The sequence below is a fragment of the Pocillopora damicornis genome, chromosome 10 (assembly GCF_964200805.1).
Source record: "Pocillopora damicornis chromosome 10, jaPocDami1.2, whole genome shotgun sequence".
NCBI lineage: Eukaryota > Metazoa > Cnidaria > Anthozoa > Scleractinia > Pocilloporidae > Pocillopora > Pocillopora damicornis.
The window spans coordinates 10,392,104-10,407,333 of record NC_142679.1 but is presented as its reverse complement, the minus strand read 5'-3'; the positions used below and the strand labels follow the sequence as shown (position 1 = coordinate 10,407,333).

The 15,230-nt window shown below is 35.6% G+C and overlaps 1 protein-coding gene across 9 annotated transcripts; it reads right to left on the bottom strand.

Annotated features, from left to right (window-relative positions):
• Position 1: 1 nt before the first annotated feature.
• On the bottom strand, positions 2-15,230 carry LOC113667639 (uncharacterized). Of its 9 annotated transcripts, XM_027183494.2 has the most exons (24): positions 15,144-15,220; positions 14,368-14,957; positions 12,798-12,890; positions 11,790-11,844; positions 11,591-11,637; positions 10,227-10,514; positions 9,119-9,176; positions 7,584-7,660; positions 6,969-7,049; positions 6,492-6,563; positions 6,028-6,120; positions 5,604-5,711; positions 5,155-5,208; positions 4,387-4,509; positions 4,113-4,187; positions 3,749-3,859; positions 3,433-3,526; positions 3,274-3,349; positions 3,081-3,140; positions 2,774-2,875; positions 1,793-1,891; positions 1,549-1,599; positions 1,340-1,427; positions 2-888 (listed from the first exon to the last, which is right to left on the bottom strand). In XM_027183494.2, exons 2-24 carry the CDS (start codon positions 14,857-14,859, stop codon positions 721-723), a joined length of 2,565 nt encoding a protein of 854 aa, XP_027039295.2. In that variant the 5' UTR covers positions 14,860-14,957; positions 15,144-15,220; the 3' UTR covers positions 2-720. The 9 variants fall into 9 exon arrangements, with proteins under 9 accessions (XP_027039295.2, XP_089041059.1, XP_027039296.2 ...); XM_089184933.1 differs by lacking the exon at positions 15,144-15,220 and having other exon boundaries at positions 14,368-15,074; XM_027183495.2 differs by lacking the exon at positions 15,144-15,220 and having other exon boundaries at positions 2-885; positions 14,368-15,074.

Below are 15,230 nucleotides of genomic sequence, written 5' to 3'. Positions count from 1 at the left end.
ATTTCAGTATTGAAAGGTTTCTTCAGTACAATCACATGATTGATTACTGTGCTTGACGTGGTTTGTCGGTTTTCACTTTGCCCTGACAAGAGAAGAATCTGGTCAGAGAAGAATCGAGTCAGAGAAGAATCGAAAGAAGACAACTGAAATTCGGTTGAATTTCGGTTGAATTCAGGACTTTCAGGAGATGGGATAGCGTACTTTTGAAATTCTTTTTTTTTTTTTTTTTAATTTTTTTTGTTTTAGTCGGTGCTTCTTTATTTACATCATATTTAAAAACGCAACTTCATTAAGATTTAAACAATAATCACGTGTGTTTGGATTGAGTGCGAATATTGTCCATGCAGCATCTTCTCATGCTGACTACCCAATACAAATAACTTATTAACTACTACGTATGTCTTTTGATGAAAGGGAAAAGAACTGCTTTAACGCTCGTCACTATTCTTTCAGCTGAGAACAGATCCGTTCCGCAATACGCAATGTAATTCACTTTGTTATAAATAGATCTATAACAATACATACAGATGGTCGAATACAGATGGTCGAATACCATTTCTTTTTTTCTTTGTTGTTGAAGACTTAATCAAAATTTTCATAAAATCAAAAAGCCGATCACGTAGACAGGCTAAGACTTGGTTTCTGTGTACAAATCCTCCGTCCCGTCTTTGAATTAAATATCGCAATTTATATTAATAACATAGATTTTTCATCTTGTTTTCACGGTACAACAACCCTCGCAGGCTCCACCTCCTCCTCCTTTTGGTTCCTTGGTGAAGTTGGCACCGCAGCAGACCGAGGACGCCTAGTAATTGGACTGCCATTGCGAGGAGGCTGGGGACTAGAAGCTCTTTTCGCCGACATGGCTCTTGGAGACTTAGGGTTCTGCTGAGAGGAAAAAGTACTGAGCACAGGGCTTTCTCGAAATGTTTCCTTAGTATCTATGCGTTATCACTGACAGGTGGTTAAATCTGATTGGCTGGCGGCATTAGCCTAGTTGTTTTTATTAGCTGTTGAGCTGTTTGACCAGCACGTTTACAAGCTGTTTATGAGAGAGAAAAAAAAACTAAAACAAGTCAAATCGGACAGTTGGTCTTGCAAGAGCCAATTAACCTACAATAAAGGGTTGATTGGTGGCAGTCAGGTCAAGTACAATTGATCAAGTACAATTAACCACCAAACTGGAGACAACAAAAGTTTCATTCATTGGCAGATGAGAAAAGAGAAACCCATCCTTTCTGACCACGCTAAGTTATTTCGTTTGATTATCAGAAGAAAGAAAATGATTGATCAGTTAACCTTTTCTACAGAACTTTTTATGACAACAAAATTCACAAACCGGTGGCAACTCAGCCACTCCAACCATGTTTCCATCAAAACGTCCTTTGTAGATATGTCCATCCTGACCAATCAGCTCTGTTTCATCCCTTAAAATGAAGAACAAGACGTTCAACCTTGTTGATTCGCACTGCAAACACAAAATACTAAACAGAAATAATCACTTTAAGATGGATCAAAATATGCTTCTTTGAAAAGCATTTCTCTTACCTCGGAGGAATTGGAACTGGTGTGTCATCTTCCCTGTAGTAATAGTATTGGCTGAAAACAATAACAATTAAAAACCGGTTTTCTTTTGTCTTAAACCGACACAACTTTATTCTACCCCACGCCATTTTGTTTTGAGCAGCTTACATAACAACTGACGAAATGGACACTGATATAAATAAACTTTGAATCCAAATCCATAACAACAATTCAAGATGCACCAGAAGGGAGCTCGTAAGAAACTCACTTGAATCTGGCCGTCCTTCTGTGTGGAAAGGTCACTGTATGACTTCCTCCACATGCTCGAGCTGTTGTTGTGGCTACTTCTTGCTCGTAAGTGTACCCACTGTGTACAAATATTGGTGTTACAGTTACAAAACCAACTAAATACTTTGCTGGTTAATGAAACGCATTTACGGAGTGAATGATAGATTGGAATGGACTTGTAGTGTTTTTAATAATATGTTAACTTTACCAATTCATGTAATCCAGGGAGGGGCCAAGGGTTTGTCAGTCTGTGACTTTAAAGTGTTTACCCTAGCTAAATAAAGTACGTCTTTTAGTGACGAGAAAACTACATGATCGAGCAGTCAAACAGCGCTACAACACCTTCCCCCCATCTCTTATGATTCAGTAGATGGCTCCTAAATAAAAAGACAAGGCCCCTAACTATCATAGGATTACAATTCGCCTGATAAAAAAAGAAGCAGTCGTCTTGTATCATTTCAATGTATAACACTATTTGGTTGAAATACAAAGCAATGTCCTGGTTTCGAGAATGTAAAAGTTGATTGTTAAAACTATTTTGATGATGAAGCAATGAGATGAGTCTAAATTTGTCTATCGAGCCAAAGGTGTTGAATGACAGATTTCAAGTTTACGTTAAAAGATTCGCTACAATTGTGGATAAAGTACGGATATCAGTCATTCTGCACAAATTTGAGTCCATAAATACCGCATACATTCAAACGGATTCACTTGGTCAACCAGTAAACCCGCCAAATTATCGAACCACATTGGAAGGCTTGCCACTGTTGTTTTACAAGTTGTGCAGTCTCCTTCCCTCAAAATAAAGGAAACGGTCACCTAAAAATTTTCACCTTTTCGACGAAAAACTGCAGGTTCACCTTCTGTGGCAATCACAAAACAACTGCACTTCCATCCAACCACATGTTATCCTCAGTGTCGCTAAGCAAACATTATTTACCACACCGATATGTGTACTTACCCTCGATGCATCTGACGTATCTGATCAAGTTCAAAAGTAGTGTAAGGGCGGCCTGAACGGGATGGAGGAAGACCAGGAGTCTGGGGAAGAGCTGGATTGGGGCTAAAGGTAAAAGCAGCTTTAGTTAGAAATAAAACCGGTAACAGTGGGACGAACATAGAAAGGTTAGCCCCTCCCTCGTCACTTTCAAGTGCAGGTAAGTGTTACAAACCAACTGACTATTTCATATTACTTTTTTCGGATTTACCTCTCACTCTTATTAACTAACGAAAATAATTCACATAGCAAAAAACAAACAGTCACTTACTGGCCAGGTATCATGTCAACTGGTCTGTCACAGGAAATACAGTGAAATCTAAGCAAAGCCCTGTAGAACAAAGTCATCGTGAGTAAAACCAACCCGAACATATCAAATAATGCATACGGGTAGGATATTATAATTGTTGACTTAGAATTTTGGTGAAAAATTATGCCATGGACTCTGAACTACAGTAACTTACTTGCGGAATCCAGCAGCTGGATCATCGGATAAAGGTAAATCAACGTGTTTACACTTCATGTTCTTAATCTTCTTTTCTAAGAAAATAGAGGAGGAATAAAACATTTCAGTTGAGAGCAGGTAAAATATTCTGTGACTGCACGGGGAAGTCACTTATTACCGAAGTAATCCTTCAGTGGATCCAGCTCCAATCTATCAAGTTTCTGATCAATGTCACCTGCAAGTCGAGCCAAGGCATCGCTTAATGATGATTCCTGCAAAATGTAAGATACTCAGTCATGAAAATACTCCAAAGTTCCCCAATAATATACTGCTATATCCCGAGGTTTCAAATTTTTTTCAAGATTTGTTTGATGGTATTTCCAGACCATATCTAGGTTTTCACTTATAAGCAGTGAACTGGAAACGATAAATGGCGAGTCAAAGAACAAGTTGAATCTAAGGTGGTACAGAAATTTGTGTCTTGTAGAACCCACCTGTCCATCTAATCTATGTAAAAGCTCCTGCATTGACTGTTCCAAACCACCTATACTCTGGTCAAATTTGCTCCGACTAATCAAGTTATCCAATGCACGTTTATCAGCTTTCTGTAAAAGTATATTCAAAACCTTAGTTGAATATCTAGTAACACATAACATCCTTATTTTCATCAACAACGGTAACTGAACGCTAGCTGGAAAATCATGTATAAGTTAAAAAAACTGAATAATAATGTTAAGTAATTTTTTAGGCTTGCTGCTCCACGCTCTGGTAAGTAAAACCTCCCTGAAAGAGACGCTTGTTGCCACACAATTCAACAAACAATTAACAAACTGATATCACGAGAAAGGGTCTTCATACCACATCCATTTCCATTGCAACCTGTTCTTTGTCAGCTTTGACCTCTTGCAGTCTGTCAGCATACGTGTACAAGGCCTGTTAAATACAAACATCAGTATATAGAGTTTAAACTTGACAGGGAGAGGAAAGTAAAACAGAGAAGCGTTGAGAGATACCACTGATACTCCACTGATGAACCTCAGACACTCCAAGTCCGGTTAAAAAGTTTATTAAAATAACTAAACATGTTCCTTTTTTTTCTTAAGTTCATGGCGTTGGGGTTGCTGCAACTCACGTCAATATGTTTCTGTTTCCTGTTATGTTCCTCTATAAGTTCTTTAGTTGTACTGTTTAGTTTTTCCTGTTCTCCTTGAAGTTCAGTAAGCATGCTCCTTAAAGCACTGAGCGCATCACCATCCTGCAAAGCACACACACACAAACAAATTAAGAAAAGCAGGAGTCAGACAAGCCAAGTGGACCATACAACTGAAATACGCAACTAAATTATTACTGCTCCCTCTTCATAGGATAACTGTACATGGCATTTTAACCTCCAGCCTTTTCTCAAGATTCCTTGACTGAGAGAGTACATGGATCTACAACTTACCCCATAAAACAACACAAAGAAACCAGTCAACGTTTACAACCGGACCTCTGCACGCTAGAGTTGTTAGTGACGACAACATCTCATTCAAAGCCGGAATTGACCTCAAGATGCAACTGACCTTACCTCAAGATGAACATCCTTTTGGCAAATAAGCAGAGTTCGTATGGATAAAATAAGTGAGAGGAATGGGGGAACCATGGTTGGCTGCACAATAATACTTCGTTTGGCAAGTGTATAGACTAGTGCGTTTTAACGACTAAACATTTTCTGCTCTTAATCTTTACACTCATTACGAATTTAAAGTAAGAAAAGTTGAAAAGAAAATATCCCTTTTAATAAATGTCACGTATTGTACGGTAGTTTACTTATTGGCTATTCTGTGTTTGCTGTTAAACGCTTTAAACTTAGTTTCTACTGTTTATTTTAGTTTGTGCTTGTGTGTGGTAGAGCTGTTACCTTTCCTTTCCCAGAGGACGCACTATTAGGTATTGTTTCTCTCATCTTCTTGTACTTTAACAACAAAATTCAATGCAGATTTTAATTTGCTGTCCTACATCTTACGTAAAATCTTATCAATTATTTTATACCAATACAAAAATATGTGTATTTACCCTTTCAGTATTAGCGTTTTTAATTTGTTTACCTTATCCCAACTTAGCAAGGAGCCTAAATACGAGAAAATTTCAAGTAAATTCCAAGGTGTCTTATCTTGAATATGAGCATCATGATCTGTTCCGAAGGTTTGTGAAGTCAATGAATTCAAAATGTTAGAGGCTGATAAATAGCTGTATTCCTTCAGGTACGAAGGTTCATATCTATCATTTCTTCAAGATTTCTTTAAATATCAGTTTTTAAACAACCGAAGAGTTTTTCAGGAGGATGTTTTAAGATGTTTTTACACCAACCTTTTCTAACTGGTTGTTAAGAAGGCGGAGACCATCTCTTAAAGTTCTGATTTCGCGTTCGGTATCTTCTTTTAGACGATCTTCAATACGTTGCAGTCTTGACGGTAACTTTTTTTAAGAATGGCATATACAATTTTTAATTTCAGAGACAATTGATAAGGTTTATCACGTTTTTTACATAAGTAAATATTACGGGGAGGCTTCAACAAGCCACTAAACATCACTTCAGTTTCTAGTTCTCGTCGTTATCTTTGAATTGTTTAAACCATTATGGCTTTACGATCACAATCTTATCTCTTACATTATTAACAAACCTAGGACCTCCTTCTCAGATATTTAATTCAAAAGAGGAGAAGGATATTAAGTTTCATGTTATAATTATTCATGACAGGCTTCTATTACATTAAAATAAAGAACAATTTACCTGATCGTTAAACTCTTTCATTTGAGTGATTGTCTTTTCCAAGTATTTAAGCTTATTAAGTTGGTCCAATAAATCATCAGGGATCATTTGAAGCTTAAACATTCGGTAACACAACATGGTTATTTCACAGACATATAATACCATGATAATGCTGTACACGTTGTTCAGGATAAACTCTTTTATCTTAGTAAAGAAACCAGAGGATGTGAAAAAAGTCATTTAAATATTCTAATAACACAACTATTTAAGGAATAGACCCCACTTTAACCGGTTTATTGGCCCGCTTACCTATTTGCAATTTAACCACCACTTGACTTCTTTTTGCCTCTTAATAATCTGGGAGACAACGCGAGATCGATTCCAAATTTTGCCAAGCAAGTGTCCACTTTCAAATAGAGTATTCACTGGTGCATTGTATTAAATTTGTTTGTTGGATACTATTAAGCACTAATTTACTTCATTACCTTTTCGTTGTGGTAGCTCAGCATATCAGACACTTTCTTTAGACTCTGGAGCTGTTCTTTCATGCTTTCAATCTTGTAAAATTTTATAAGATGTCAATACAAGTCTGTTTTGTAATTTTAAAAGAATGTGATTCCATGTTTACAGCACAGTGGCACAAAACATTCTGAAAACTTTTTTCTTGGAAATTTAGGCAAAACATATTTTATATGGCTGCAAAGATAGAATCAATACTTTCCGAGCAACTGCTATCATATTTCACTTTTCACTTTTCACCAAATTTTGGTTGGTCTCTAAGGTTAACAGTGTCATTTATAGTAGTATACCAGATTAAAATCAATTGAATCATGAAAAATACTTATTTCAACATTTAGCATATGAGGAGTTAACTCCTGAAGTCACAACATTATATATTAAATCATTTATTTTGTTTACAGAGTGAAGTCAGTTGATATTAGATTAGAAGCCTCTCATTTCACCTGTTGCTTGTTATCATTGAGTAATGACAGTCCTTCCCTCAGAGATGCTAATTGGGATTCCAGGTCAGCTGGAATGGTATTCTTAAAATAATTGTCAGTTTCAATGGGTAAGAAAACACATAATAGTCAAACCTCAGTTGTTTGATTAACAAACTGCCATACTTGGCAGAGAAAAAGCTGTATTTATGCCCACATCAGGAAGATGAAAAACATACTGTTTTTCAATAATATGCCTAGGCAATAGAGAGTTACCTGATTTAAACTGATTAGCTATATGATTATATCAAAATACAGTTTACACTGTATCACTTTTAATTAAAAAAAAAAAAAACAGATCAGCTGAAACTCATAGTTGACCTTGTTTTACATTCCTGTTTAAAGTTTAAATTTATCTCCTTTATCATGATCATGTTGACGTTTACAATGGAAAACAGAGTACAACAATAACACACACAAAAAAGAAAACATCAACAACTGCTGCAACAGCCACAAAGTTTAAGGAAATGACCTTCAAGGGAAATCTTATCTTCCCTTCAAGTAAAAGCTTCTCGATGCATTGGATTTCCAGCATTTAATAACTTACCCAGCCCTTGGTCAAACTACAGGCAAATTTACCTCCTCTTTCCATTTATTTATAGCATCAAGTCCATCTTTCAACAGCTTCAGTTGATCCAGAATATCATCTGGAACATCTAGGGTTAAGGAGAAAAACAAACATTACCTGATCGAACTAATGGGTGTCAAAAGCAGCTACGTTAAAATCTTTATAATTGTTTTTAGGGGTAATTCAAAGTTGAATACTTCCCCTAAACAAAAGTATGTGGTGTAATCCAGATAAAACTTTCCTTCATTTGATATATTAAAGTTCCTAAGGCAACCAGATGGAAATATAAGTTTTGGATATTCTATAGGTAAAGGGCTATACCAAAACTATTTTCCATAATGGCCAGAAACCAGTAACACTACTGGTTTTGCTGTTATTCCTTACATTTGGGGTGTTACAGAACCCATCAAGAGAATTTTGAATAGCTACAACGTTAAAGTTGCTCAAAAACCTTTTCAGACTGTAGGGCATATTTTTGCTAAAGCTAAGGGTCCTGTCACAAAAGAACAATGGACCAACACTGTTTATTCTATTCCATGCAATGACTGTGATCACAAGTATATCAGACTGACCAAACATCGGTTTGGTACACATTTGAAAGAGCATCAAAAAGTGGTCTTCTTTTGCAAAAAAGAAAATTCAGCTTCGTTGCAGCACACATGCCCAACTAACCATACAATTGCATGGGATAAGTCTTAAATTATCACCACTAATTGACATAACCACCAGTGCCTTTGTTTAGAAGCCTGGCATATCAACTCCCTCCAAACTACTTTAAATCATGATGATGGAAGCTTACTACCTGACACCTATTTACACATCGTCAGGAAAAAAGGCAGCATATTAGTGAGCAATATAAAAGGACCTCTTGTTGCAGCAATTAGATCACACCTGATAAAGACACTAGAAAGGAGTGGGTTGGGGTTGGATCTATGAGTTGTAACTTCACAGTGATATTCATTAAATCTTTAAACCAGAGTAGCATCAAACCATGTCTAATTTTTCTATGCCTCCTAAGAAGAACATGGCATTTCTACTATTGTCATCAAATTGAAAAAAATTTAACTTAAACTTTATATACACCACCATATCACATCTCATCTGGCAACATGGCCATGTGGTTTTGCAGGTTGCTAAGTTGTCAAATCATGAAAAAATTCAGGACATAGTTGAAGGCATATTTTAGATGGTTGGGTTACCTGGTGGAATCTCAAACCACAATAAGTTGTAATGTTTTACACACACTACTTAATGGTTGAGATAAAAATTACATGGTCTTAGGAGCAAAGCATCCCTTTAAAAATAGTTTGTCAGGGTACACAATTACCAACAGCAAGGATATACCAAACACAAACAAAGATTGCATTAGAAAAATAATCACACCATGTCAAATGACAAAATCTAAGAACTGCAGCTGAATTTTGTAAAATGTACAAAACAGATAGTAGCTCTTTGATTTGTTCTTGGGTTGCTTTTACATGACTGTAATCTATCCGACGCTGTACATGTATCCTGCTGGCTATCAGAGATTGCTGGCCAATCTTACCAGGTCTTTTTCTCAGTTCATCCAAATCCTCAAGGTTAGCCTTTTTAGGCATTTGTTCCTACAAAGAAGTTTTACAAATTAACAAAATGACTGCAAAGACACATGCATGCTTAAGTTTATTTTGGTTATATGTATGTAGTGAAACATGTGTCAAGCACAGCACTATCTACGATATCTACCTGGTAAGTAGATACCTTTACCAAAAGGACACCAAAGACAGTCTCAATGTCATTCCTCCAGATACAATGTACTCATTGTAAAATGAACCTTAATTCAGCTGTTACAAAAATCTGGCACCTTTGTGAACCAAAACCTGTATCATAAATGGACACTTAAAGAGGTTTTACCATATGTCTTTCATAGTCACTTTATATTGTTTTCATTTTTGATGTGACAACTGATCCACTCAACAGGTCTTAACAATTTGCTGAACATGTTGAATTCTTTCTGGCATGGAATAATCAAACTAGTTCAGATACAGTACATCATCGTATGCATGCATACAGTGATGTATCTGATCAGGTATTTTGAGGGCATTTACATCTACTTTAGTGGTAGCAAAATAAGAACTAGGTTGATAAATAATCAAACATATTATGATAAATCAAAGAAGTCAATTTTATAGTTTAGAAACGCTTCCCAACAGTGGGAAATTATTTAAGACAAAATGCTGAAGCTCAAATTCAAGGAAGTGGGTGGTTGACTCAATGTCTGAACTTTTGTGGTTTGTTAACACCAAAAGTCAGGTGACACTACACATGAAATCTAATACTGAAAAAATGAGTTGGTTCCTCACACTTTTTCAACAGGTTAACGGAGAGCCTGACCACCAAATGGATGAAAATTTCTTCAGGAGGGTTCAATAAACACCAGGTACTATTACAACATAGATTGCCTAATGGAAAAGTTATTAAAACCCTTGTTTATCGCACACAGGTGTAATAATAAATAATGACATTGTACATCTTAAGATAACAAATAAATTACCAAGTGTAAAAATCAATTAAAATCATTTTAATCAGGATGTTACACCTATCTAACTAACATATGCTACATGTACAGTGTATGACTGTCTAAAATCTTTATAAAAGAACATTTTCTAATATACCTCTAGAACATCCACTTGTTCAATAAGAACTTCATGTTTATCCATTAGCTCCCCTATTTGCCTTAATGCTTCCAGTGCCTCAGGGGAAGGGTGAGGAGGACTGGGCGTTCTTGGTGGTGGTGGAGTGGGGGTTCTTGGTTTAGGGATTGAAGCTCTGGACTTTGCAGATGGAGTGCGACTCCTCCTTGCATTTAAGGCTTCTTCAAGCTGTGGCCATTTGACATAAATATCCAGATTGTTGAGATCATCCATGGTGGGAAGTCCATCTACTTGTTTCTTCAGGTGTTGCTGAAAGCCAAATGTTCTCGTGAACAAATATGGTAGGTAATATATGTTAAAGCACTGTATTTACACTATTGCATTGCAAGGGTACACTGCATAGAAAGGGAATGAATAACTGTGTATGTCACAATTTATTGATCATAAAGAAAAATCTAAGAGTCTAAATTACAAGGACCAAATTAATAATTTCCTTTGGGTAACTTCTAAAAATAGAATTTAAGTTCACTCTATACATAGTTTTTTTAAAATGTAAATAAATGTATGAATAAATAGACAACTAAAAACAGGTCTAACAAAGTGGGTGTACTGAAACATTGTTGATGCTATTCTATTAATGCTGCTTCAAAGAGTGATAGAATTAGCTACCAGCACATGCTGTAGCAGTTTGAAACAAACTCATCTACATCAGCATTTTAAGTTGAGAAACATTGTCATAAAACGTATTAATTTTGTAAATACTTTGGGAAAATTTTGACAATGATGCAGGACAATTTGAGACCATCCCTTAATTGTTATGTGACATTGATTGAATGATTTGTATTCAGTTTTATTGTTGGCTCACTAATATACATAGTTTCAATACGCCATTTCACAGTTGTGTACTTAGTTGCCACATCTTTGAGTTGGAGTGAGGCTGAAGGTGACCATGTTGTGATAGAGACCAGTATCTAGTTACCATGATAACAACATAATTTGCATTTGAAAAGCAGCAAGGTTTGTATCATAACAGGGTCAACCTTAGTCTCACTCCTGTTCAAAGGTTTAGCAACCAAGCACACAACTTTAAAACAAACTATTATTCAGATTCTTGATTACCAATACTATTCAGCCCTGAGTCCCCACAAGTTCAGATAATCAAAGTTTGACAGTAGGTAAAATACTTAGGTTTAATCCCATTGCATTTAAGCACTTGAAGATTAGGTACATGCACTTACATGTAGTATATTACTTGATTTTGACTTTCTTTTGATAATGGTTTGTACTAAGTACAGAGAATAATGTAAGATAAGTGGACTGTTAATTGTCCCAAAACTGTCCTGCTATGAAACAGGGTGATCATTCTTAAATGTGGGTTTCCTTACCATCTCCTTTAGCATATCTTCCATTTTCTTTCTTTCTTCAGAGTTGTCTGCAAAATGCAGTAAGAAACAAAACATGAATCATTAAATTTAAAATTTCTGATGACCTTCTACTAAAGTAGAATAATTTTATAAAAGGATAAAAGTTAACAGTCAGAAAGACTAAGAAATATGAAAAACATCTGGTGAATATTTTCCTTACCTACACTCTCCAATGCTGAAATTCTTTCACTTAAACTTGAATTCAGTTTCTCCAACTACACTCAAAAATGGCCAAAAAAAATGTCACAAATAAGGGTTTGTTAGCTTTCTGATGAGAAACCTATTGGGTAAATGAGTGCTTGATTAGCTAAATCCAAAGGCAATTTACTTAACAGATAGAAAAATGATTCCACATTTAATGCACCAAAAACAAAAACAAATTTTAAAGAAACAAGTTACATGATTGTACGTTTTAACTCACATGACAAATTAACTTACTAAAGGAGAGCCAACTTACATTTTACCTCCATTTTTAAATTGCAAGCATTAAATACCAAAATTGAACAGCATACATGTACATGTTGTGGTTTGAATAGCTGATTTTCAAGTCAAAATTATTTCACACTACCTGTAGTTTTTTTTTTTGTTTTTCCTTTGTTCTAGTTAAATCACCATCATCAAATAATTTACCAGCTCGAAATCATACTACGAGTAATCTGGAATCAATGTAACGATATTGCTCCAAACGTAACGGTATTTCACGGCATGTTGCCGAAAACGTGGATATTTCCAAGCCTCTGCCAAAAGGGGAGTTTTATTTGTAGAAGTCAAGTATTCTCTCCAAATTGCTCAAATGTAAAGATATGTCAGTGGATACCACTACAAAACATGGACTTTTCCAAATGTACATCATTTTAAGGATTTCTAAGGAGGTGTGCCAGTGATGTCCAATACATGTTACATCATCTCAGGTAAACGTTTTAACAATTCTATTGAAAAGGGATTTTTGAAGATGTATGCTAGTGAGGTCCTATCTGAGGTCCTATGTGAGTGAGATCTGACATTTCACCAAAATGCTCCATGTACAGCCATTTAGGGGACTCTCAGGTACTCAAGTCAAGCCTCTCTATTGCTGAGTTTGAAATAATTATCATACATTCAAGGTTCCAATTAGAGTAACATTGTGTCAGTTAAAACATTACTATCAAACAAAAAAATCCAATCATACCTCTGTAAACTTATTCTTTAAATCATCAATTTCTGCTGCAGTTTCCTTGACTTCACTCACTTCTTTCATCATAGTGTCTAAAAGGCTGGTAAGCTATCAAAGAAATGTTTATTTGTTCAGGTTGTGTCTATGATTAGTTGCAGTTTATGATAAAAAAAAATAAATAAAAGCTTCAACATAATAGAATAATCAATTAATAATAGTTAGTGTTTACATAAGAAGGGGTGTTAATAAGTGAGTAAAGTAAAGTATCAAAAGAACATATTACATAATGGCACCATGAATAGAAAATATACCCCAGAGTCAAAAATTTAGCCTGAGAATTTGTGTTACAGCCATAGAACTTTCCAATAATGGATGGGTTTAAGGATGCAAAAGAACATATTCCATAAAGGCACCATTAATAGAAAATATACCCCAAAAGAGCACCCTTTTGAAAAAATTAGCTTGACTGTGTTCCACAGTTCATGAAACAGTACAACAATTTTTACTCAAGACATAAAAAAGAAAAAGAAATCAACTTTTCAGCGTTTATTAGTGTTCCTTCCCTGTGAATCCTAAAAACTGGTTAACATGAAATGAAAACTTAGACATACTATGTTTACATCTTGTCACATTTGTTTTGGTTTCCTTCCAACACTCCTTAATACTTTGGAATTTCAGAGGGCCACTGAATTACTATAATGCAGTCCATTCATCTTTTCAGTCAATCCTTATATTATTGATGTTATTGACAATAATCTCTGTCACTAATTCTATTGTAATAATGTAGAACTGGAAACTGCTCACTATTTTTTATGGACCTAATTGCCCATGATTCATATTTTTTTCACATTCACCTGATTGAAAACCACAGCTAAAATTATAAACAGTAGATAATATTACAATAACAACATGAATAATAATAGAAGCTTTAATATAATGAGAAGCAGATAGGAACAAATGTTTGAAAAGAATTAATACTTTTCAGTTTTGTAAATAAAAAGTTCAATATACAACCCTCTCTTCAACCCTTGCTAAAGTAACAAACCTCAATTAACCACTCCACTTAACTGAATACATTTTGTGATAACAAATGAAAAACAACTGTATCACTTTAAAAAACTACGTATTAATTCTTAGGAGTTTCAGAGTTTCAATTATGTTAACATTACATACAAATGCATTTCAATTTCCATTCTCCGAGAAAAGTACGGTTAATGATCGTTTCGTATTTTCACATTAAGATCGATCAGAAGAAACATTTTCCTTAATTTTACTTGCAAAGACTACACGATCTTGTTTAATTATTAACCCCAGTAAAGTTTGCATTATCAATTATAAATGATTCTATGTGTACGAATGGTTATGTAAACAAATCATTTCTAACTTGATCAGGTGACTACGCCACATCTTTAGTACACTTATCCGACTTGGAAAAAGTTCACTTCAAGGAGTTCGCGTGATTATATTAAGAGTAATAAAATTGATTTGTGGAATAACAAAACACTTAAGAGTAGTTCGGAAACCCTTAATTACTGATAGATTTCACAGTTCAAAGCCCAAACTGTAAGTCAATATTGCCACTCACCTTTTCAATGCCAGTTTCGGTGGCACCAAGTCTTCTGTTTATGTTTATAAACTGCCACATATCACCGACGGGCGTTCTACCTTCCTTCTTTTGCTTAGAACGTTGAAGAATTTCGGTGTCACTTGGCAAATCGTCCAATACGTCCAACCTTTTTTCGATACTTGCTACTTTAGACTCCAAATTACTCTGAAATGGTGGAGATGATACAGCAACAGGGAAAGGTGTTTTATCGGTATTTCCTCTCTCTCCAGTAGAGCGTTCGACATCTTCGCCTTTTTCTCCACTTTGAAAACTTTCTTGATTGGTTTTAAGCAGTGCAAATGCCGCTTTAAAATGCCCATTATCTACGATATCTTTCGCTTTCTTTTCAATACCTAAATGATTGAGAATCTCTCGTATTACTCCATGAAGAATGTTGAAGTTTACTGCTCCGAGTTCGGGAGTGCCCAAGGAGAGATTCAGCAGTTGATCCAATTCCACTCTTATCGCCATGGCATCAGTAGTATTTCAGATGTGGTGCACGCCAGAAGTGGCTAATCATAACGTGTGGATGAATAGTTTACGAGCGCCATAATACCGTGCTCAGGTTGCTACAGGCAACGCAAAGAATAAAACGTAATTTTAAATATTCATAACAAACATGGCGGAACCGAGACGAAAAATCCCATCGACCAATCAGCCTCAGTATTTGTTCTGGATGATTCAACACTGGAATCTTGACTCTGGAACTTTTGACCCACCACCTCTCCCGCCCGCTTTCTCAAAGAAATACTTACTGGATCCATGCCTATGCTTATCCTTGTGCTTGAGTGCCAGTGAGGACCTGGTCTTCTTCGCAGCCGTTCTTTGGGATGTCACGCAAC